The sequence below is a fragment of the Coffea arabica genome, chromosome 8c, assembly GCF_036785885.1.
Source record: "Coffea arabica cultivar ET-39 chromosome 8c, Coffea Arabica ET-39 HiFi, whole genome shotgun sequence".
In the NCBI taxonomy this organism is placed as follows: domain Eukaryota; kingdom Viridiplantae; phylum Streptophyta; class Magnoliopsida; order Gentianales; family Rubiaceae; genus Coffea; species Coffea arabica.
The window spans coordinates 43,974,009-43,998,692 of NC_092325.1; the positions used below are offsets into that span (position 1 = coordinate 43,974,009).

Below are 24,684 nucleotides of genomic sequence, written 5' to 3' on the forward strand. Positions count from 1 at the left end.
GGGGATAATTTAGTAGTTGCTAGTCTAAATCGATGTTAGGTGAGCTGTAACTTACGTTGGACTGGCTGAGGAAGCCAAATGGCCAAAAGATAAATTATTGTTTACTTTTATAGATTTAGTAGTTTTCCTTTTTTTTTTCTTTGTTTTTTCCTGCAAATATATTATATTATAGATCGTTAGCTTTTATAGAAGTATTTTTCTTTATTACAGTGCAAATTATTTTTAACATTTTATATATTTGGCAATTTTCTTTATTTTTATTCGTGTGAATACTTGATTCCTTCTTTTGTATTGGCTAAGGAAGCCGGATGACGACCTTCCAATCTCCTTTTTTTTTTTTTCTAGTAGAACAAATTGTCCCTTCCACCCGTTAAAGACACGGGAACACGTTTGTCTGCAATTTTTATACACGGGAACACTTTTGCAGCTCAAGTCGCTTCTTTCCTCGAAAGTCATTTTAGTAAGTTGGCACTTTTTTGAATCCAAATGTGCACTTTGCTATGTGATCTGCTGATCTTTTTCTGAAGCTAGAAACAATTCTCTTGAGAGTGGTTTTCTGTCATATGAATTTCTCAAAACATTTTACCGAATCATCTCATGTTTGAAAAAGCATCCATACAATATATGCAGTAAAGCAGCTGGAAATCTATACTCGGTTTCAGATTGTACAAAATGTGCTTGCTTGTGCTGTAAGGTAAGCTAAGATTTACAGGCCTGCGAATTTGCTGGGTTGGTTGGTACCCTGTAAGCCAAGACAGCTAAGTCCAACCTACATACGACCGAATGATTGTTGCATATTGTTATCAGATTGATCAGAAGCAGAAGCATGGACTCCTGCTTTAAACTTCTAAGATTAAGATAGCTCTGTCAAATAGCACTTAATTCGTTGACCATCCTGCAAAGAGAGCACATCTGAGAAATTCCATAATCAAACATCAGTTGAGGAATCCTTGTCATAGATGAGAGAAGCCCGCAAACAAGAGCTGGGATTTTGTTGTCATTCCCCGTTGATTTTGATATGTTTGGCCAGACGAAAGTGGTCCACGCGGTTTCTGGTGTGGAACGAAAGTCATAGTAAGTCGGCAGCTATCCTACCGATTACTACTTACTACTACATATTGAGAATTGGAAAAAGACAAAAAAGTTGATAATAATAATAATAATAATAAAATCATACAACAACAAAGTCGTCGGATTAGACGAGTACCAGTTCCACAACGACTCAAACAAAGATCTCCATGCCAATTAAATTAATTATTAATTTTCTAACGGATGCCTTTAAAAAGTACTCGGTAACACATATATTATTTTTCTAATCTATCATATATATATATATATACATAAATTAATAATTATTACTCTCTATTATATTTATGTATTTTTATTTAGTTTTATATTTTTAAAAATATAATACTTAAAATATATTTTAATAAGTGCTTTATGAACACCCGTTGAATAAATCGATTAATTATAAGCAGTTTGTTTGCTAATGCATACTCTAGAACCATCAAAGTATCTCAAGGAAAGGTTTCTTGGCTCAATTAATAGTTTTTTTTAAAACCTTTCGATTCTCAATCATTTTTCTTCCCCATATAAATATAAAAGTTCAAGTATCATAACTAAGAGTTCTAAGTAATAAATTCCTTCCTCCAATTGTCACCTTTATATTCCACTCTCATATTGGCTGCCCGCGTACCTATGTTTTTTTTTTTTTTTTTTTCGGAGACAACAATTGTAGTATATTTTAATCTATCCTACATTAGGGAAGGAAGTGGACCTAAGGAGGTCTAGAGAAAACTCGAAGGGTACTGAATCATTACCGGACTAAACGGGTGCATTATACACCTGTCTGGATTTTTTGAAGCAAATCCACAATACAATGTGGCAATTGGTGGGACCCACCAAGCCTTAAAGGCTTTGACGGTGGGCTGGTGGTTGCCACGCGTCTGTTTGGATGGGAGTTTTTTTCAAAAATTAATTTTTCAAATATAATAAAAATTTTTAAAAAATAATCTAAAAATTAGTTTATAAAAATATTTCAAAATATATTCTAGAAACTCTTCTACTCTTAAATATCCTAAAATATAATCTAAAAACTCTGCTACAGTAAAATTTTTCAAAAATACCTCCAAAAACAGCTAGTTCAAACGAATTTGCTCCGTTTCCTACAAGGAAGCCGTAGACAGTTCTCGCGTTTATATGGATCACCGTATCTCACGTTGGTTACCTATCGATAGATCCCTTGAGGGCTTAACATCCACGCGTGCTGGGGACTCAAAAGCCCAACCCAACAATCAAGAAGCAGACTTTATTTATTAAGGTTCCTAAAACTGGCTAATGTCACAATCGCACAACGCAGCCAGCTTGTTGCCCATGCTACAACCATAAATAACCCGACTTGCTCTAACTGTCCATTTCATCCTATCAAGAACAAGAGCAGAAAAACATAACATGGGAGTGGATCAAAGGGCAGCAGCGCCGCAGCAATTGCAGGAGCTATATCCATAACAACGGGAATGCTGCTTTATCATTAAGTAATCCAATTATACCCACTCAAGGGCAAGTTATCAAATTAACTCTACCTACCAAATTAACAGACATGCCATGTTATTTTTCCAGATTTCTAACATGTGAATATTTCATCATAAATCAACAGAAATGTAGAGAAGCAGATATACTGGTTTCCTCGAAAAAGATCCACTTCAAATTTTCCAAGTGCAAACACTCAAAACATGAAGTCCAATGCATGTGGTCAATTAACCAATGGTACAGCTGCCGGAGTGTAATTTGTTCGAACATCCAACCCAAATGTGCTAGAGAGAAGATCATCTTTTCCCACCCCCTCCTCCAAGCTTAGGACCCTTGGGTGCAGCGCCCTTAGACAAGCCACCCTTTGTAGACTTCTGGGCTTTGGCAACTTCTGCTTTCTTGGCCTTCTTTTCATCCTTGGTTTTCTTGATTCTCTCCTTGATTTCACTGATCACAGATTCCACAGTCATAACGTGTCAAATGCATGATTTATCCCACAGAATATCCTATATTCACTTCTACTTCTGCAAGCACAAAGTTATCTACAAAACATATTGCACGTACCGCAGAGCAGCTTCACGTGCTGCATCTCGGACTTCTGGCTTCTCAGTTCTCTTCTTTTGGATAACTTCCAATGTGGCACCAACTATGGACCTTGAATAAGGTTTCTTTGTAGTTTGGCGCCTTTTCTTCAAGATTTCAGTAGTAGTGTCCTACAAGATGTCCACCAAGGAATCAAATAATTCAGACACATAAAGAAAACCTGGCAATGTTATCTCAGGAGAAGCAAAGTCTTCTCTCTCTCTCTCACACGCACGCGCACACATATGAGAAGCAATCTTCATGATACAAACAAAAAAATAAAAAGCAAAGGGATCAACCAGAATCATGAACTACCTTCTTGTGTTGTTTCCGGTACATTGCAGTCCATGTAAGCTTTGACGGCTTCAAGCGGTTGTGAAAATACCTCTTGCATTTTGAGTTGGCAAAAAGGAAGACCTTCAATTAAAAGAAATGTTAAAAAAGATAAGAAAAGAAATTCCTCAGTCTAATACACAGTAGGAGATAGAAGAAAGTCTAAATTAATCCATCCCTTTAAAAACATAAGAGTAATGAGAAATTGAACAAATTCGGCAATAGTAAATAGACGATGCCATTTTAAGTGATTCTGGTAAATGTTGTGAAATTACCTGAGAATCTGAACGAACAAACCTGATGCCCTTCCCAGGGTAGATCTTTGCACCGCTAAAGCGGCATAGTTCAGTTCTGATAAAACACGACTAAGCAGTTTAAGTACTCAGATAAGTTTTAATAGAGCAAAAAGTACATAAATATCCTGGGAACCCAAAGAGCCGCTGTTGAGTAAAATTTAGAGGTAAAATTGCATAAAAGAAGGGCCAATGTGCACAGGACTATCTAAGGGCTATATCGGACAAGGAAATAGAGGTTAAGACTGGAGCACCAAGAAGCCGGCCCTTTGGTTCCATATGCAATAACACAAAAAATTGTGGATCAGTTGAATATAAACATTTTCTCCCCTCCCTTTTATCTCCTCTCTTAAAAGTACATCTTCAGAGGGACTACTACTATTGGCTTGGGATGAGGTTCAAACTCCACAATAACGGCAAACCTCCTTGGCCCATGCAAACTGGAGACTCACAATGCCTAGTCCAATGTAATTGGTTGCGCCAAATCCAACTAATGGCTGAGGTTATGGTAATGGAACTCTCAAGACTCTCATCAAGTATTAGATCATAAACCAGGAAAACTAGGGATTAAACAAGATTCCAAGCATAAAGGGCTACTTTGCATGTTACTTTTGTCACAAAATCAGAACTTTCATTAGCAAGACTTCCCAAAAGTTCCCAGACTTCTCAGTAATTTCGAAGCCCGCCATTCTTGTACATCGTTATTCTTCTTCCATCAGGAAAGGAAAAAATGCAAAAAGAAACCCACCCAACCCTACAGCATGGCTGCCTACTTGGCCCTCTTGAGGCACTTAAAACACAAAAAATTCAACTCAAGCTCGAAAGGAGCCATGGACACTTTCAAGCTTAATAAACTTTAATAAGACGAAACCAATAATCTCATGTCAGAGCTTTTTCCTTTAAAAAGGCCTCCATCCCAATACAATGACGAAAATCACAACCCCATTTAAAAAAAAAAAAAAAAATCTTATATCCGAAATCAGATTTAGTGTTCGTATAGATTATGTATCAGCTAAAAAAAAGTCAAAAAAATTGAAATAGAGTAAATGCTAAGAAATATCGTACTGCAATAAACAATCTAATGCTCTTGAAGTTAACATGGATAAAAAACACAGAGAATATAGAGACTGAGAAAGCGTACTTGAGAACCATGGTGATGAACCTGCAGCTGAACTCCCTGTTGCACTTTGTTAAACGTGGGGACTGGGGGCTTGGGAGTTGGGACGGCCTGAACCCTACACCCACGTCCAAGAAAGAATTAGTAGAGCCTTCCCCCCTCTCAAAATGGGCCTTGGCTGGAGAGATTTATGGATCTCAAATCTGGGCCTTTTGAGGAGCCCGCCTGGTAAACCTCTAGCCCAGTGTTGTTGGATCTCTATTGGCAGGCAGTAGACGGATGTCCAGTTAGCGGGTATGGCTGAGCCCAGTGTCCAAAGTTCAGCCCTGCGACAGCAGACGATTCCTATGCATTCTATATAAGTTTGTCAGGATCTTAGGTCAGGCTGCGACTTCAAAAAGGGAACAGAAAGGAAAATCTAAAGAAAATCAAGCATAATAAAATTTATGGCAGTTTTTTTTTTTTTTTTTTATCTCTATTTTGTTTTTATATAAAGGAAAACACAAATTAATATAACGCATTTTCTATTTTGTGTCCTAAAGATACGTGATAAGCACAGAAAATAGAGGGAATAAACCTATTATAAAATTCAAACGTATTACTGTTATTATCATCATCTATCCTTGAATTACGTAAATTTTTACTTATAAAATTATAAAAAATTAAACTTTTATCGTCAGCTAATACCGGGTTTACCCCCCAGGCATATGCCGTTTAGCACACAGAGAAGAGCCCTTTAAGGTAAATAGCCTTTTACGTTTTGTCCTCTTCGTTTACATGTTAAGAACAGCCGCGCTGATCTTTTTCATTTATCGGATTTTCGTGCACAGTTCGTCTGTCTTCTCATTAATTTGCTCGATTGGAAGGTGGAACCAAAGAGGTTCCGCAATAATTATCATCATCACACATCTTCATTCATGATCAGAAGACAAAAGGTGCCAAGTGCAGGTGAAAGCATGATTCATGGCCAGGAAGTTTACAGCTGAAAACTGCTCAAGCAGACAGTAGTGGCTCCAGGTCTTCCAAGGGAAACTATCATGTACATATAACTCTAAGCTGCGTTAGCTGTATCTCGAACTAGAGCAAGCTTAGCAAGCAGACCGCAGAGCTGAAGATATGAACCAACTCCATCACAGATCCTCATATGTGCAAATCCAGTTTCCTGTGAACAAGGAGGACAGAATGAGAATGAAGCTGCAGATAGGGCGGGCGGAGATCAACAATATGGATTATAAAATGCATACCTTCATGAATTCCAACTTTAGGTATTCTGCCATGTCATAGTTCTTTATGACTCGAAAAAGGGTTGTAATTATATCAGTAGGAGAATAACCCAGGTCGTAAAGCTGCTTTAGACCAGCACATGAATCATCAAATTTTCCCTCCAGAAGATTGCGTATCATACTCTTCACATGCAAGGGATGGGGCTGGTCACAAACCTAGATATGCATCCAAAAGAAGTAATGAAGCAAAGAAGAAAAATACTATTGGCCAAATAGTGATGATAAAAACTAAGCAGGAATTAAGGTGTAAGACTCGTAACCTTGAAAACATTTTCTTGGTTGACAAACCCAAATCCACTATTTGTTGCTTGCAAGTTATTCAAGGCCTGTCTCATATCACCATCAGCAGTGAATATAATCGCATCAAGCCCTTCTGGAACATAAGGTACCTGCTATGAGTGTCAAAACATCAATAATGTATTGCAGATACTTATAAAGCGATGTCTCAGATACTGGTGATTCTCTGAGGCTCTCTCTTTCCTTCCTTTTGATAAGAAAAAACATGGGCGACAAACTACACCGGGTTACATATTTCCATATCGTAATGTTATTTGCAGTAACTTTAATATACTAATGAAGTAGAAGAGCAAAGAATGGCCATTTCCTTAATTAGAAATTGGTAATGAAGTGACATGAAGCTAGGAAGTGATTTTTAAGCTGAACATGGACAGACATCATGTTCCTGTTTGACTTTACAAAGTAAAGAGCATAATTTACAGTGGAACTTATCACGGCAACATAAGATGCACAATATGACAAAGTACAAACAATGCATTAAATTACACAACAGGAAATGTGTTCTAATCTGTACCAGGCATTCATACTGAATGTACCTTTTCTGCTGCAACCACTACCATGAGACGACTGAGAATCTCTTGATCAGTTAATCGAGAAAAGCGGACAATGGCACACCTACTCTGAATTGGTTCAATAACTTTTGATGATGTGTTGCAAGCAAGAGCAAAGCGTGTGGAGTTTGAATATATTTCCATTATCCTTCTCAAAGCTTGCTGAGCTCCAGATGTCATGCTAATTTTTCAATAAAGCAATGCAATCTCTCAACCAATTGAACACAGACGATAGTATGACTGCTAAACCTATAGACTATTGAATGAACTTGTAAAGATAGAAGAGGAATAAAATTGTTAAACGAGGGGAATATCAATAGGCCAAGAACACCAAAAAAAAAGGAAAAACTAACCTGTCTGCTTCATCCAATATTATTATCTTATGACGGCCCGCAGATAGAGTGACTTTTTTCTGTGCAAACATTTTGATTTTGTTTCTAACAACATCAATACCCCTGAAGAAGAGGAAGGGTTAACATAATACAAGAAGTGATCAAAAATCATTTTATAAGTGTTTGACATACCTGTCATCTGATGCATTTAACTCTAAAACCGCCTCCTTGTAGTTTGGTCCTAAAAGTTCATGTGCAAGAGCTAAAACACTAGTGGTCTTACCCGTTCCAGGTGGACCCTAAACAAAATGCATTCCAGAAGGCTCAGTACCAAGTCTCCTTTGTATTTTGAAATAATGACCAAAAGCAAAGATAAAGAAAAATGCAGTTTATATGTATCCCAAGATGTTCAAGTGATTAATATTCTCCAAACATGTTTAGGTCAAAAAAGGGTTATCTTTTCAAGAAATCCTAAATTGCTAGGAAATTTTTGTGGAACTAAGGAATTTACTATTACATAATCTCCCAATTAATTGTAGTGTTATAAAACTCGACAAAATAGACGATGAAGCAACTAATGCCTGCTCTTCGTATTTGCTGATGATATTTTCAGATTCAAGTGAGTGCATCCATACCCCTTAAGCAGTGCAATGGACATTTACAGCAGGCATGTAGAAGTCATTAGCAAGTATTTACAGGCTTTGATCACCGTTTATTCCTTTTCAAGCAATTTAAACAAAAAGGAAATTCTCCTATATTCCATCTATTGAAGAGCTTGATTTTCCTTAAAACTCTGCACCACAACTATGTACTAAGTTGAACAGTTAAACAGTATTCATCTTTTAACACCTTAAACAAGTCAGTTTATGCAGTGAGAATACAATTCTAAGGCACACACCGTTCAGTAATGTGAAGCAATACGATTTGTCCCATTGTGACAAGAGAAATTTACAGCTTTAAACCAGGTTTGCAATATGCAGACTCTCAAATTGATTTCACGCCTCCAAAATAACAGGTAAAAAGAACAGCCTGACGGATATTCATGCGTTTATAAAACTTTCTTACTCATTCCTAGAAGTCTGGTCATAAACGAATTATGCTGAAAGATATAATGTAGCAAGAGGCATTACCAAGCATTGTGTTCAAAGCCAAAAGCTTTGGAAGATAAATTCTACAAATCCCCACTTTATTCATATTTTCCCTCCTTTCCATAGCCTTGATTTTCCTTGTAGCACTCTCTACTAAACTCTGCGTCGAATCAACTGGAACCCAATTGTTAAGGGTCTCAATTTCACTCTCCCCTCGCACCCCTGACCCTCCCCTTCAAAAGAACTAACAAAAAAATGATCTTTGGTGGGCTACAACCCACGAACTAGCTCAGTAATTTTCACCAATTTGAGTTCCAAAAAAAAAAACCCATATGAAATATGAAACAAAAGAAGTAATAAAAACGTAAATGCAGCGACTTTTAGCATTCTTAGCAGGTATTGAGGGAAAAAAGAGATAAATTCCTAAACAGAACACAAAAAATTAGTAGGGGGCCGAAGGGAGGGATTATCGCTTACGGCCAAGATGAGGTTGGGCATGTTGCCATCGCGGGCGATGACTTGGAGCCTGACTACCGCGTCTTCGTTTCCGACGATGTCAGCTACTTTAGTGGGCCTGTACTTCTCCACCCATGGAATATCTGGGCCCGAACTAGAAGTTAAAGAAGAAGAAGAGGATGCCATTTTTCTGTTCCTTGAATCTGAGCAAAGATTTGCTTCACAGAGCTTCTCTCCAGTAATATTCTTGATCTGAGAAACTAGCCAAAAACCCTCGGGTAAGGTTGTCTAAAACCCTTCTCGGTTCCCCACCAATTTCAATTTGGAGGGAAATGATATAGAGCACCACTTCAGACGACGTCGTTCGAATGTTGTCTCTCTTTCTTCACAGCGTAGGCTCCCTCACCGTAGAAACCACTTTTTCGGATTTTCATTTTTTTCTTCAAAACCATAGATGTACCAAATTTTTTTTTTTTCTTTTGTAAACAAAAAAAAAAAAGGTTTTAGCTTTCCTTCATTTTTTTATTTGTCCGTACTTTCTTTTTATTTTAACTTCTCTTTATATTAGCACAAATGATTGCCCAAAACATATATATGCATTTGGTCTAACTTATATGTTAGTGTCTGTTTCACAATTTGTGGTTAGTTTATGATGTTATTGAGTTGTAATCTGATCTCATCATTATTGAATTTTGTTGGTAATTACTTTCTAATCTTATCGAATTTTAACCTATGAATATTAATAAGCTCTTTTTTTTTTTAAAGTATAAGTGAGAGAATTTGAATTTAAAATCTCTTACGCTACTTTATTTCGAACCACTCAATTCATTCATTTCCTTTCCTTAACGAGTCATCTAATCTTGGCACGCACGGTGAATCTCTTATACTTCTTTCTATTCGCATTCTTGGACCAAGTGCTATCATCAAACAAAGTTGATTTGTCATAAATTAGGCACTTTGTAAAGAAAGTGGCATGTTTCATTACTTTAAGCCCTTTTCAAGGGCAACGTTATGCATTTCTCTCACACTCTTTCACGCTTTCTACTAATAATATAATATAATATAAAACATTAAACATGAAATCACGATTGAATCCCATGTACTGGCAAAAGTCTGCATTCTTGCCAAAAGTTTGTTACATTAGCCTACTCAGAATTTGACGAATCAGAGGATGATTTTGTTACAAAACAAAATAAAAGTCATTGTAATATTTAGCTATTGACAATGTGCACATAGTCCAAATCCAGAAACACGTCTTCAGACGCTGGGGCCAAAAAAGAAAGAGGCTAAAAAAAAAAATTAAGAACGAGTAAAAGAGGGAGAGAAAGAAATTTGACTTTAGCTTTTTGAGCTTTTGATTTTGGCGTTCCTCGATAAAGTCATGATGCGGAATCATATCGCCAGTCGGGTGCTTGCCGGGCGGACACCACTACCCAATACCAAGTCCATTAGCACCATTTCGTTGTTCAAACCTCAAAGTTGGGTTGGCAGCTCGGCATTTCCGCAAACACCTCTCACTCGTTTTCTTACTACTATTCTTTCCACTTGCTTTCAGAATTAAGTCTCCAAGTTGCCAGCTTTCTGTCGCCGCCTCTCTTTTTCTTACTCCGGCCGGTGATGGAAGCTTATTCTCTGCTGGAACGCTACCGTTTAGATCGTCGGAAGCTTCTGGAATTCATATTATCTTCAGGATTAGTTAGAGAAATACGAACTCCGTCAGGCTCTTCTGCTTCGATTTCTGACGTTAATCTTGATTTTATCAGCGCCGACTACGTTCTCCAGTCCATTAAATCCGGTAACAACCTCTCATTTCTGCTATTCTCTTTAGCGTTTATGTTTATTAGTAGCAGTTTTTTTTTTTTAATTTTTCTAGTGTGTATGGATCTTTTTGAGTAGGTGGAGTGCTGGATGTTGCATTAGCAACTAAGAAATACTATGAAGAATCTGAGCTGCCAATAATGGTAAGCCAAAGTTCCTTTTTTATTTTGGTTTTTCTTAAATTGATGTACTTGCTGAATTGGATAGTTTACGAGTAAACTATGTTTATTTGGTTCGATTTCTTGGATTTCAATTTTGCTGTTTGGAAGGATCTTGGTTAGTTAGTTGCACGCCTGCTAACGTACTCCAAATGATATATTTTTCTTTACGGCTAATCATATTTTTTTCTTTACGACTTAGTTTTAAGTGTATGGCCCAAAAAAGATAGGGTCTATTAGCTGCAAAAACTAGGTCATGTTAGTGTAACAGGTATGAAGGTCAATTTCTGTTTGTATATTTGAGAAGACTGGTGTTTACAGCTTCTATTGAGGAAGGCTAGCAAGTGGATATTTTGGCTTATTTAGTGTGAACAGATTCCGTGAACTATGAAATGCACTTTGCTTGGAACTGTAAATCTGGTGTCTGGTAAATAACCACTTTCATTGTTTGCATTTTCATGTTTTGTGTTTACTAATAACATAGATTCAGTGTGTGTTTCCTGCGGTTGAAGGATGGAGAGCCTAAGATGTTCTGCCATGGGCATTTGGTTCTGAGCATTCTCTTTTTTTTTGAGGTGTTTAAAATTGAAGTACTGTCCTGTACTGGAATCAGTTCTGCATCCACCCTGTTATTTATCTAGTAATCAGAGAAATTATATTTCTGAAATATTCATTCAACTGCTTCTTCTTGCAGATGGACTTGCATTCAAGGGATTTCTATTTTCTTCTTACAGATCCACAATCATCTGGATCTCCTCCTCGGCGGCCACCACCTCCAGTTTTAGCCAATTACTTTGACAATGGTAGATCATCCACTTCCAGCCTGCGAGATCGTTCAGCTTGTCATAGAGTTTCTGTATCTGGTGTTGAATCTGGGGTGAACCATGCAAATGTAGCAAATACTGTTTCGGAACCTGTGCTTATGGTGGACGTTCCAGACCTTGGCTTACCAAGCTTGCGGACAGGTATATGTTTCTGTTTCAAAATAAACTTATCATAACCTAAATATGTAAAGAAAGAAGATGCAGAGAAATGTCCCAAATTTCTTCTTATTTTGGAGGTTGAAAATAACAGTGGTGTATTTCATTTTAAGTTCTTATCACTTCTTGGTGTGTATTACTGCTCTTTAGATATCTAGACTTTTGGCTTGTGAGTAAACTGATAATAAGTTTAGGGTTTGTGAAGGATTACTGGACGATGACTTGCGGGAATCTGCTTATGAAGCATGCCTTGCATGTATGATGTTTTCTGGGTAATCTCCTCTCTCTTTATCTTCGTGTGCATGTGTTTGTGCATGCGTGTATGAGTGTATGCTAAGTTTTTGGGTGCTTTTGGTTCACATGTGAACTGCATTTTTTTTTTGTTCCTGTGCTGCTTTTTGAACTGGTTAATTTTATGTAAGATTCATTTTTTTCGATTCTTATGCACTTTGCATATCTTTTCTTGTAAAATTAGGATTGACATTTCAATTCAGAGTAGAAAGAAAGACAAGAATCCCAAATTTCTGTCTGGGTTGAAGACCAAAAAGGGTAAATATCTGCAGTCTCAATCTCCTGAAAGGCATGTAGAATTCCTGGATACCATTCGCATGCAAATGCAAGTAAGTTTATTGTGCCATTTTATATTTTGGTTGCTATTTAACTACTGATGGCTCTTTTTGCCATGAAATGTCTTTAATCTCTGTGTATTAGAGTTTCACAATTCAGCCTCTATGACCTTGATATACGAGTAGCTAAATCTTGGTTTTTTTTCCAATTTTTTTGGGTCAGATTTCTGAAGTAATGGATACCTTTGCTAGGCGACGTCTGGTGCAGTTTGCCTCAGTGAAAGCATGGGGACAATTTAGTGTTCCAGAAATTGCATTGGGTTTTTTGAATGGCACATTCAGATCTGACTTCCCAAGTGTAAAATCGTATACTCATTGGAAGAACAGACAAGTAATGATTTTTACTCCATTTTGCTAACTTATCAGTTCTTGCTGCTTGAACAAAGTTATGTCTTTCGTGTTACTTTGAGCTTATTGCGTCCTATACTCCACCGTAGGGACTCATCACGGTGGACTTATCATTCTTTTGCATTTTTGGTAGCTTAATATTCCTTCTGTCTTTTCAATCCTCATATCGTATAAAAGTTTGGTTTCTTTTTGAAAGAAGTTCTTGATAAATTTGTTTGATTTTCTAATTTGAATTTTTGATTGGTCTTTATCTCTACTTTTGGTCATGCTGTTGGTTATGGGGTAATGTGCATTGAATTTCAAGAACCATGAGCCTTGGGTAGATGTCCTTTAATCCATATTTATAGCCTTTGACTAGAAATTGATGTTAGCAAGGAAAGCTTTGCATGCTCAGATGGATTAGTTCTTATGAGTGACACTTATTTTTTGGGGTTGTTTTTCTGGTGAATAAAATCCCTGGTGATGTACTCTATTATGATTTCTAGATGGATACAGGGATTGAATAGTTTTGTTGGCCAGTATGTAAAACAAATATTCACATCTGAGGAGATTGTGTAGTTTTCTTACAGTGGGGTCATTGTAGCTAAGTGAACTTGTCACTGATAAACCCTGTAGCTAAGTGAACTTGTCAATAACTTGTTGACACATGTTTCCTGTTAGTGATCTTGATTGAAATGCCATTCTTATAGGCTGATATTCTTGAGGGATATTTTTGCTTTGCAAACGATGTGGCTGACAAGCAGAAAATTGGACAATTGGTTGCAAAAATTAGGAATTCTGAGGTATTGTTCCCCCTTGGCAGATTTGCTTTTATGATTCTAAAATCTGTTCTTTATTGGAAGCAGCCATTATGTATTGCTGTAGGAATGGGACAATAATATGTCTCCTTCGGAGCGGAGTGAGATCTTATTAGCTCTGAAACAATATCTCTGCGTATTATCATCTAAGCCCGGACGATTTGGTATTCAAGGAGAAACATACTATTGGACTTCTGCATATCACATGAATATTAGGCTTTACATGAAGCTACTGTTTGGCTTATTTGACATTCTGGAAGATGGCCAGCTTATAGAGGTGAGACTGTGTTTGTTTTTTAGGTTGTACTATCTTATATATACATGACGTACACTCTTCTTACTTTGGTTTGTACAGGAAGCTGATGAACTCCTTAAGATCGTGAAGCTGACTTGGCCTTTGTTGGGTATCACACAGAAATTGCATAGTGCTTTGTACGTGTGGGTGCTTTTTAAACAGGTATGCATTTTGGTAAAGCTATTAATTTCCAAACCCCGTTAATTTCTTTGATGTTTATTTGAGTATGGACATATATTGGGTTTTCTGATGTGGTGGGGTCCGCAACTCTTGGAAAATATAGGTCTTGCTTGTGTCTTCTACTTGTATAAGTAAGTTTAGCTAACAAGCCCTCCATGTTTTCATCTCTCATCTTTACTATGATATAAAATACTTGACAATCATAGGAGAATAATGTCATTTGTTTGCTCTTGGCATGGATATTTGCTTGCATATACTGCCTTGATCTGATATTTCTGCGTGGTGCACTTAATTCCTATAAATATGAATTTATGTGCAGTGCACTTAATTTCTATAATTCTCCAGAATGCCAATTGCTGCTTGCTTCTTTCCCACATTTGATTACATACAGTACTGATACAATACAGGTCTTGCTTGTGTCTTCTTATTGTATAAGTCAGTTTAGGTAACAAGCCTCTGTATTATGATCTCCTCTCTTTACTATGTAATAAAATACTTGGCAATAATAGGAGAATAATGTCACCTTTTGTTCTTAGCAAGGATATCTGCTTGTATATTCTGCCTTGATCTGTTATTTCTGTGCAGTCCACTTAATTCCTATAAATATAAATTTATGGTCTCCAGAATGCAAATTTCTGCTTGCTTCTTTCTCTCATTTAAATTCATGGAGTTCTGAAATGGTTTCTTTCTAATGGAAGTTTGTTGGGACAGAGGAGACTATGCTATTAGAGTATGCTATTAGAGTAATGCAGAAATCGCTATTCTCTGAAGCTAGTGAACCGAGGGAAGATGAATATATCTGTAGTTTATCATGTTCAGCTACATCTGGCAGCAATGAATATAAATTCAACTTGGTGCAGTCTATATTTTTCTCAATTGGCTCTTGGTGTGAAATTAAACTGCAAGATTATCATCTGCATTTCTCTCAGGTGATCTTGAGATGCTCAGATGTAAAATTTTGTCAATTTTGAATTTTCAAGTTCTGCTTTATTGGGGTCTCTCATTTATGAAAGACTTTTCAGCTGAAGAGACCATTTTTTGTACCTCAGAAATCTTCTCTCTTTAAAGGGGTGATGAACATGGCAGTCAAAATTTGCAGAGTTGATGCCAGCAAGCATTTTAAGGTAATTCATTTAATTCCAAATTGTTTAGTTCAGGTCTATAGTGAGTTCTACTTCGATTGCTTTCATATGTTAATAATTGTGTGAGGGAAGGATTTGGCAGTTTCAGGAATTCGATTTTTGGCTCCTTTGGAAATGTTACAGAGAGAGGTTTCCCTGCTAGTTGGATTGTTGGTTTGTGACTTCTACCATTTCAGGTTGCTTCTCTGTGTGAGCGCATGCGCACACAATGGCATGCCTGTTTTACTTTGTGGTCTGTCCCAAATAAGAAGTCTAGATGCTTACTGTATTTGTTCCTAATCCCTTTTCTTTTCTACCCCTTATTCAATTTGTAGGGATCTGCTCAAAAAAATGTAGGGATCCTTAGAATTATGGAAATATTATCTTTTGGAGAATTTTTTTTATTGATGCTATCACATATTTTAGCTGCATGTTACTTAACATTTTCTTTTTCATTCTTAATTAATGGGTTACTTCTATATTAAATTATTTGATGATATTAGAAGACAAATAAAGGTGCAATTTCCATGATGAACCACTAATCAATATAAGATCTGATTAGACAATCTTTCATGCTTGCAGTTTATAGAATCTGATGATTTGGGGGAGAGTACATCGAGGAAAGTGAAGGGATATGTTGATCGGTCGTTGGAAGCTGCATGCATGAGGGTAAATCACGTAAAATGGTCTCAGATATTTACTTCTTTAGTGGATGCCTGTTACTATTATTGACAAAATAGTGTGGCAACATAGTAATGCTTAAAAGTTGATGTCTTGGTATTTCAGGTGATGGATAATATATATTTCGGATCTGAAGTAGATAGGACACATCCCTTGGCCCTCCTTGCAAGTGAGCTTAAAATTATTGCTGAGAGGGAGCTCAGTATGTATTATCCTGTCCTATGTCATTGGTATCCTCAAGCTGGCATAGCTGCATCCATAAGATTGCACCGTTTTTATGGCGAAAAACTGGTTGGCAGTTGTTTAGAGCTAATCCATTTTTGTTTATCCCTCTTGTGGCTGGTTGATGTTCTCTAATTCATGTTTATGACTTTCAGAGGCCATTTCTCCAGAGTGTATCATGCCTTTCTGAAGATGTTAGAGCAGTACTTCCTGCAGCCAACGAATTGGAGAATTGCCTTACTGAGCTTTACTGCACTGCATGTCAAGAAAATGGCTTGACTTTGCAGTTCAGTGAAGAATTTATCCATTATCAGGTCTATTTATATAATTTAGTTGACACGCTGTAGTCAGCTTCTTCAAGTGTTAATGTCAATTAGCTAGGCTTTAGGAAACATCTATATTTATTTTTGGTGGAATATTCTGCAATATTGTTACATATCCGATTTTCTGAAATTGCTAGATAGGAATGTGGCGTCCTTTGTGTGACTGTTTACATCAGAATCTTTTTAGATTACAACTTTTTAGTGTGTGTTTTATGTGCAGAGTTAAAGTGCTTGCATTATGCATAATGGATATTGATATTACTAAAACTTTGACACCTTGTCAACGATGCATGAGAACTTGTCTTAGTGTTGTGCTGTAAAGAATGTGTTTCATAGAACTAATACAAGTAATTAATGGTTCTGTATTTTTAGCTTCCTTTATTTTGGTGTGCAAAGTGAAGTTTTTTGATGTTAGGCTTTACTTATGTACTGATGGGTCCTTCCTAATGTGCAGATTGGAGAAATTTCGAGGCCACTAATCCTTGATTGGATTATTGCCCAGAATAAACGTGTCATGGAATGGACTGCACGTGCTTTTGATCTTGAGGTTTGTCCGATACTATGTTACATTCCTAAGAGCAAAATACAAACTTATACTCCATAGTCCAAAGGGTTAAAAAGATAAATTTCCTTAAGTAAATGGGCAAACCCCTTTTGCCTGCTCCTTATGTCTTTTCGTTTACACTTGTAAAAATTGTATTAGTCCTCTTCTTGGATCTGTTTCTTGGGGTGGTTAATTCTGAGATTACATTTAATTATAGCTGAAATAGTTGCTCTAACCTTCATTGAATGCCTTAATTTCTTTTTCTGATGCAAATTTATGTCAATTGTCTTGATTGAAAATCAGAACTACCTATTATTCTTTCTCTAATAAATACTTATACACCAAAAGGAAGTAGTGGCCATACTTGGCCACTATTCCCTTATATTTCAATTAAATGATATGATGGGCCTAAATGTTTCCTTGTTCTTTAAACAATTTCATAGCTGCAACTCTCTTGTAATACTCCGTGCGTTATCAGACTTAGACATTATGTTTCATGTTCAGTCAGTGTTAAGCTGCAAGAAGGTTGGTCTACATGAATTAAGCATTTTACAAGTATACAGGATGGCTGTAGTGTTTCGAGTTACAGTTTACTTCTGCAAGTGGAGTTGTGATCCTATTGTTGAGTGTATTCATATTGTTACCATTTGCAGAATTGGGAACCTTTGTCACATCAGCAAAAACAAGCACCTTCAGCAGTTGAAGTGTTTAGGATCATAGAGGAGGTTTGTCTTGTTTGCTAATGCATTTTTGTCTATTGCTACATTTTCTTATTACTTGCAAGGTAGAGTGGTTTTGGTGACAGATGGCTTATAGAATGGGAATTTTGTACAGATACGGCATATTGACCTTTATTTTTGCCTTCATTGGGATACGTTGTTCTTTAATTCAAGTTTTCTCCCCTTTTTCCCTTTTTTCCCACATTTATTCATTAATAAGTAGCATTCAGTAGTAATTGGAGGAGTTTCAATAGAAAGGTCATTAATTAAGACACTTATGAAGTTGGTGCTTTGTGCATTTACTTGTACTAATAAAATTTTCTGTTTCAAATGCAAATGTAACAATAAGAGAGAGATGTTCAAACAGAGGGCTAAAGGCTGAGGGTTCATAGGAAGACAACAAAATGTTGAAGTGCTTTTGTTGTAAAGCTTATGTGAATTTGTAAAAGCCTCGTACCAATTCATGCTCAGTGTTTAAGGAGATCTCTGCAGATGGCATCATTCTTGTCCATATGTATCACCCAAGATGTGCTCTCTTTGAATTTGACAGAATTTTTTTATTGATAAGGGCGAAGAAAGTTTTCAAGTCATAGTGAAGATCTTATCGGTTTAAAAGTTTTCCAAATACCACATTCATATCCCCTGGTATATGCATTAAATAATGGTAATTTTCCAGGAATATTTGAAGCCTTTTATATGGTGCAGGTTTCCTGCCTGGGTTGGGATTCCCTGCCCCCCCCCCCACCCAACCAAAAAAAAAGTGAACTCCAAGCAACTTTTCTGAAATTAAAAAAATATTAATTTTGTTTCAAAATGATCCCAATGCCTGCACTCCAAAATTTCAAAAATGCTGGTTATAGCTTTATTATAATCTGTTGAGAACAAGTCCCGTGCCTGGTGCTGAAATGTCAGCAACGAACACATTTGGTCGCTGTTACACAACTGTGAAGTAGAATCACTAGGAGTTTGCATTGGGAACCTTACTTAGCTTGACTATTGATGTTTCTTGAATCTCTAAAGTTCAAATTTCATGTGATGTCTCTATAGTTAATGTTCACTGAAGTATATCAAGGTTTCCATTTGTCTAGGTTATGGTACATAATGTGATGGTTTCTAAGATCAAGGGAAGTTTGGTTTATAAGTTTGTTCTTGTCCTCTGTTTTGGTCTTGCTACTCAATATACAAGAATAATTCAATTATTGACTGCCTCAGTTGAATTGTCCACTTTCAGTTCTTTCTTTTCATGTTTCCTTCTGCGCCTCTTATTTCAAAATAACTTTGATTTGCAGACTCTGGATCAACTTTTTCAGCTGAGACTACCAATGGATATTACACACCTGCAGGCTTTGCTTTCCATTATATTTCATACATTGGATGCTTATTTACAGAAAGTTACAAGTGAATTAGGTATGTAGCAGTTTGCATGTACTTTACATATATCTGGATATTCTTTCCTATTTGCTTGCTTACAAGTCTTCATATCTTTTGAGCCTCTTTTGCACTTCAGCAGGTTAAAACCAGTTAGATATGTTCCATTTGCATGTTGCACGAAATGATCCAGTGTTTGTGTCCCCATAGAGTTAGACTTAATTCTGGATGTGAAACTGTTGTGGCTTCTTTCTTTAATGCCTCTCTGTATTTGTTAAAGAGAGGCATTATAATCTGTTCTGCCCCTTTATATCTGTACCATAATTTGGACTTCTTTCTTTTCGAAATCTTTACCAGCTTGGATACCATCTGTTGTAATAACACCAATCGACAATTCTCGTGCTTTTGCAAAATAAACTTGATCTGGAAGATGCTGTTTGTAGGATCTTTTTTGGGTAGGTAAGATTTTATTAATACCCAAGAAAATACAAAATACAAGGAGCGTTCCCCAGGCACAACGCAATCAACAAATCACAGACTTCTCAACAAAAACATGCTACAAGGACGATCATCCTACACAGTACACAGCATGTTCATTTGTAGGATCTTTATTCATTTGTCCCGTGGTTGTCTAGATTTCTGTCGACATACAATCCTGGAGATAATTTTTTTTAAAAAAAATTCAATATTTCAGAATATTTGGTTGAATCGCCTAGCATTTAAGTGTCCTAATGCATTTGAGATTGTGGGTGTAAGTTTTTGGCTACTAAAGTGATCTAATCTATATTGCTTTTATGTACTCAAAAGAGTCAGATACATCTTGCATGTAAGTTTTTTCAGATCTTGTCTGAGTAGTTTTTTATTGGCTAAAACTTGACCTGTGGTGGATGTAATGTTCCTACCTTTTGCCTAGAATTTCAACAATATATTTCAGCTGAATTTGAAATTCCTTAGTCACTGATATGTATGAAGTTCTTCTCTAATATGCAGTTGGAAAGCAAAATCTCTATCCATCTATACCACCTCTGACTTATTACAAGGAGACGACATTTCCGATAGTAAAGAAGAAGCTAGTTGAGTCTACTGTGCTCGAGGATGAAGTTACCAATAAATTGAATGAATTGACAACATCAAAACTCTGCGTCAGATTGAACACTCTTCAAGTAAGCTCTAATTTATTTATCTTAATTGCTGGTCACCTGTCATTGAATTTTGCGTGCAGTTATACAAGAAGAAAGCTTTTTTTTTTCATCCGAAAGTGTCCCTATTAATGCATTTTTTATTCATGATGAATGACGAAATGGAGTACAAGCTAGTGGCACTGGTGAATTGCATCAGTACCTTTCAGACCAGATGCAGTTCTAAACTTGGTTTGGAGTATCCTCTGGGGAATTTCAGTACCCAGAAAATGTAGTTCTTATGATCTCCTAAACCTGAAGATTGATATAGCCAAAGCATTTAAAGGACGAGTTCATCTTATAGGGAAAATAGCCTAGGAATTCTTCTGAAAAAGATTTAGGCCTAAAGTTTGCCTGAGGAACTAAAAGATGATTTTTGTTGAAGGATAATACACTTTTGAGTATTCATCCAGTTATAGTGATCTGCATCAAGTTAGCATGCTTCGTGGCAATAGATTCTGTCGGTTTTGTCTTTGTATATTTATTTTTCAAAAATGAATAAGTATCCATTTGCCAGGGTGTTAATGTGGATTCTTCCTGTGTTTCTTCATCAGATATTTTGTTCATTTATCATATCTAAATTAAGAGAATGGTGCCAAGTGGATGCAGTAACAAGAATTCTTAGTAAATAATTTCTGAAGATTGGTTATAAGTTAATGCCTTTTCTCCACAAGTTGGTATCTGAATGAATTAAATATTCTAATTCTAGTCTTACGTTTCTTCTTTATCTACTTCATGTGCAGTATATTCAGAAACAAATTTCTGCACTCGAAGATGGCATCAGGAAGTCTTGGTCATTTGCTGGGCCATTTGATAATGGAGAACATTGTAAGTTTCAAACTTGCAAATATTTGATCCATTAATTGTTATTAAGTTTTTGGCAGAAAAATAAATAGCCACTAAAGTTTTCATGTGGTGTACTGTTAAGCCACTAAACCATTTCAGTTTTCGGTTCACCTGCTGAACTATTAAAAATTATGTACATTAGGGCCATTTTGGCATGCCTTCTAATTTTGTTGTTGGTTCGGACAAAAAGAAGTAAAATCTAAAAGGCACTGATTTGAGGAAGTTATTTGGAAGTTGTGATATCCTTTTCTTTTCGTTCATCCAGCAATAGAGGAATCCCCTGAGACTTCTGGCAGAATTTTAGATACCTGTAGTGAATCAGTTGATGAGCTTTTCGTTGCCACCTTTGACTGCATCAGGGATACTGCTGCTCATGCTATCAGAAGTATCTGTGAGTTTATTGGTAAGTAGCGCATCATTCGTGTATTTGTAAAACATAACGACAGAGTGGTGATCTTCTGTCATATCCAAATTTATTCATCAAATTTGTATCTTAATCAGAAAATGTACTTCATTTTTCACTGTTTTCAAACAAAGTAGTTGACTTTGTTGCAATTTTCCTTTGTAACTTTTTATTGAATGTCCTAATTCTCATGACTGAACATTTACTTCTATATTTTCCTGGTTCTGGACAACAGAATTATGTCTACATGACAGTTTGAGATATTGTGACTCTTAATGTCTTCTGCGAGATCTTACATTCTTGGGTTTCTGTTGTGCAACAAATGATAAATTGACCTTGTGTTGCTGCATAGATATATAGTTTTGAGATTTTTCAGTATTTTAAGTTATCATTGGATGGTGTTGAAATTCTCTTTTATCTTCACTTGATATGGTTCGTAAATTATAACTGAAAGTTGGTTATAATTCTCTAGGCTAATAAATCTAATAACTGACTGTTTTCAATCTTAATGTGAGAGTTGTTATGTGCAGATACATAGAGTCTTCTATATATTTTCAATTTTGCTCTATAAGTTTCTCAAACAAACTTTTCTAAACTTAAATATTGCTATGGTTTTTAAACCTTGAAATTGTTCTCATTATCTCCATATGCAGAAAGCAAAGTCTTGTTATTGTGGTGCTAATATGACAAACTGATTGTCATTACTATTGCTCTAATGCTAGGGGTAAGGGTTGTCTTCTGGGATTTGAGGAAATCATTCCTGTACCGTTTGTATCATGGTGGTGTCGAGAATTCCCGTTTAGACAGTTTACTTCCAAGCCTTGATGGCGTAAGTGCTTACAACTTGTCTCCTAGCACTTTTATCTTTTTTCCTGACTTGCTTTCTATGATTACCAAATTGCACATTATTCACCATATGGCTGTGTCTCGTTCATTTGAGACATTTTTAGGATTGATTTTATTCTGAGAGGCATCCTTGCAGGCCCTTAATCAAGTCTGTGGTTTGATTGATGATGCACTACGAGATCGTGTAGTCTCCAGCATTTTTAGGGCAACCTTGGTATAATGTTGTGCTCATGAATCAAATTTACAATCTTCCTTTTGTTTTACCCTAAAATTTGTTTCATCCTTGTACAGGAAGGATATGTTTGGGTGTTACTGGATGGAGGACCTTCACGCGCATTTTCTGATTTAGATATTCCTTTGATGGAAGATGACCTCAACATGTTGAAAGTGAGTGTCAGAATGCTTTATATTTTACTTGTCTTCTTTGCATCCTCAAGTGTTCATCAGTCTCTTCACCTAGCTCTTCTGATCCCTCTATTGTTTGTATTTTCACATATGATACACCATTTCAGTATTGGATATTATCAAATCATAGTAAGAGACTTTCTTTTGCCTTCATCTGTGTAGTGGACTTTATTTTCCCATATAATCTTCTTTTGACCTAATAAAAATGAATACATTAACTGGGATACAAATTTGAAAGTTCTTCAGGAGGTGAAGGGATAACAGGTAATGAGTGGTAGAATACATCTCCGTAGCATAAAACAACCTTAATGGTTATTGTCTACTTGGTGCATTTCTAAGATATTGTTGAGTCTGCTATAAAATGAAAGATCACCTTTTGCTCACAGGAGTTACTGTTTTTGAAAGCTACGGAGGGCAGAACTCTCTCTACATTTGTGCAAATGCTTCTTAAAATATAATTACTTGTAATTCTCTCCACAAATTTGGAAGTTACAGAAAAGGAGATTTGTCCTTAAGATGATTTAGTTAATGCAATTGCTCTTTCAGTCCTCCAAAGTAGATTATTCTGCTGCATTATTCTCCAGGACTTATTCGTAGCTGATGGAGAAGGCCTTCCTCGTTCTTTAGTCGAGGAAGAAGCAAAATTTGCCCATCAACTTCTAAGCCTGTTTTCCCTTCAGGTATAATAATGCACCATTCTGTTCCTTGTGGACTTGATTAGCTGGTTCATATTGTCATCTTCTTGTTAATCCTGCTCTTAACAGGCTGAATCTGTTATCCAACTGTTAATGAGTTCGAGTCAACACATCTCAGTGGGACTAGAGGTACATAAATCTGGTCACAGGTGCTTGGGTGATGCCGATACACTGATACGAGTCGTATGTCACAAAAAAGATAGAGAAGCCTCAAAGTTTTTAAAGGAACAATATAAGCTTCCTGCATCTTCAGGTAAACTACGTGTTAAGCAACACCCCCCCCCCCCCCCCCCTTTCTCTTTTTTCTTTCAAACCAAGACAACTAAACTTTCAGTTTTTATTTGTTGATGATTACTTTTTGCTTCTAATATTTCTGTCTGTTTTGGTATGATTTGTTTGGGCTTCGGATTATGTTGTTCAAAGCTCATTTATACATTACCCGACTATTTTTGTTCTTTGCTGGAGGTCAGATTGTATCTTGGATTGCATAAAATCCTGGCATCTGGCATCTACATGGACAGTAGACGTGCCTCTCAGTTCCTCTGTCCACTTTAGTTCTGCTAAGTTGTGTATTTCTGATATGTAGAATATGACGAGGATGGAGTGGAGCCTAACTTCAAATCAGTTCTAGTGACGGATCTTATAAGGCGAAGTGCATCAGCTCGTTGGTCGGACAAGGGCCACAGTAGCTTCAAATCTATTAAGAAGAAGCTGCAGGAAGCTACTTGGAGATAAAAGGCTTGGGTTATGGTTAAGCCCACCCGATTCTGAAGCAACTCAAAATGATTTAATACTACTCTAGCCTGCCTGGTGCACCTCAGATTAAAGCTATGCTCTTCATGTCCCAAACAAGATGGATTTCATGAATCTGGCAGTATAGAAAAATTTGCTTTGATGCGTGTGAAGGCAGCGTTCCAAAGGGATCTTTCAGCTGATTCATAAAATAGATTTTTTTTTTTTGGTGGTTGGGGGGGGGGGGGGGGGGGGGGGGGGGGGCGCCGAAGGCTTGTTGCTGCATCTCCTGTAGGAAATCTAGCAAGCAAATTTGGGCGTGTTGTTTCTTGTTCCTGTTTGTGTGGTATTCCATCTTCATTGTGATTAATTTTTTTCGAGGGTAGGACTCCTGACCGAACTTCATATTGAACTAGGCAATCCTGCAGACTTAGGGTGCGTTTGATGCATCTGAAATTTGAAGTCTAAAATTTGAAATTTATTAATTTATTGAATTGTTGAGTATTAAATTTTAATATTTGAGCATATTTTGTATTAA

At 36.6% G+C, this 24,684-nt stretch overlaps 3 protein-coding genes across 7 annotated transcripts; 1 reads left to right on the forward strand and 2 right to left on the reverse strand.

Moving 5' to 3' along the window:
* Nucleotides 1-2,458: 2,458 nt before the first annotated feature.
* Nucleotides 2,459-4,992, reverse strand: LOC113705692 (large ribosomal subunit protein eL24-like). The gene is made up of 5 exons (XM_027227612.2): nt 4,879-4,992; nt 3,720-3,795; nt 3,427-3,528; nt 3,094-3,242; nt 2,459-2,976 (listed from the first exon to the last, which is right to left on the reverse strand). The coding sequence occupies exons 1-5, from the start codon at nt 4,887-4,889 to the stop codon at nt 2,826-2,828; spliced, it is 489 nt and encodes a 162-aa protein (XP_027083413.2). The 5' UTR covers nt 4,890-4,992; the 3' UTR covers nt 2,459-2,825.
* A 754-nt stretch (nt 4,993-5,746) lies between these two features.
* LOC140013688 (replication factor C subunit 2-like) lies at nt 5,747-9,265 on the reverse strand. 2 transcript variants are annotated; one of them, XM_072063419.1, is made up of 7 exons: nt 8,883-9,265; nt 7,510-7,616; nt 7,339-7,440; nt 6,971-7,166; nt 6,398-6,526; nt 6,099-6,293; nt 5,747-6,016 (listed from the first exon to the last, which is right to left on the reverse strand). In XM_072063419.1, exons 1-7 carry the CDS (start codon nt 9,045-9,047, stop codon nt 5,906-5,908), a joined length of 1,005 nt encoding a protein of 334 aa, XP_071919520.1. In that variant the 5' UTR covers nt 9,048-9,265; the 3' UTR covers nt 5,747-5,905. The 2 variants fall into 2 exon arrangements, with proteins under 2 accessions (XP_071919520.1, XP_071919519.1); XM_072063418.1 differs by having other exon boundaries at nt 6,398-6,529; nt 8,883-9,189.
* An 821-nt stretch (nt 9,266-10,086) lies between these two features.
* On the forward strand, nt 10,087-24,661 carry LOC113706688 (protein unc-13 homolog). 4 transcript variants are annotated; one of them, XM_027228628.2, is made up of 26 exons: nt 10,087-10,656; nt 10,758-10,822; nt 11,532-11,802; nt 12,023-12,089; nt 12,293-12,437; nt 12,607-12,774; nt 13,481-13,573; nt 13,656-13,865; nt 13,944-14,045; nt 14,762-14,992; nt 15,086-15,187; nt 15,767-15,853; nt 15,971-16,156; nt 16,243-16,401; nt 16,865-16,957; nt 17,608-17,679; nt 18,963-19,080; nt 20,032-20,204; nt 20,963-21,047; nt 21,331-21,468; nt 22,191-22,297; nt 22,451-22,528; nt 22,606-22,701; nt 23,304-23,399; nt 23,484-23,667; nt 24,001-24,661. In XM_027228628.2, the coding sequence occupies exons 1-26, from the start codon at nt 10,479-10,481 to the stop codon at nt 24,147-24,149; spliced, it is 3,453 nt and encodes a 1,150-aa protein (XP_027084429.2). In that variant the 5' UTR covers nt 10,087-10,478; the 3' UTR covers nt 24,150-24,661. The 4 variants fall into 4 exon arrangements, with proteins under 4 accessions (XP_027084429.2, XP_071919106.1, XP_027084431.2 ...); XM_072063005.1 differs by having other exon boundaries at nt 10,088-10,656; nt 14,762-14,987; nt 15,108-15,187; XM_027228630.2 differs by lacking the exon at nt 14,762-14,992 and having other exon boundaries at nt 10,088-10,656; nt 15,113-15,187.
* The last annotated feature ends 23 nt before the right edge of the window (nt 24,662-24,684 follow it).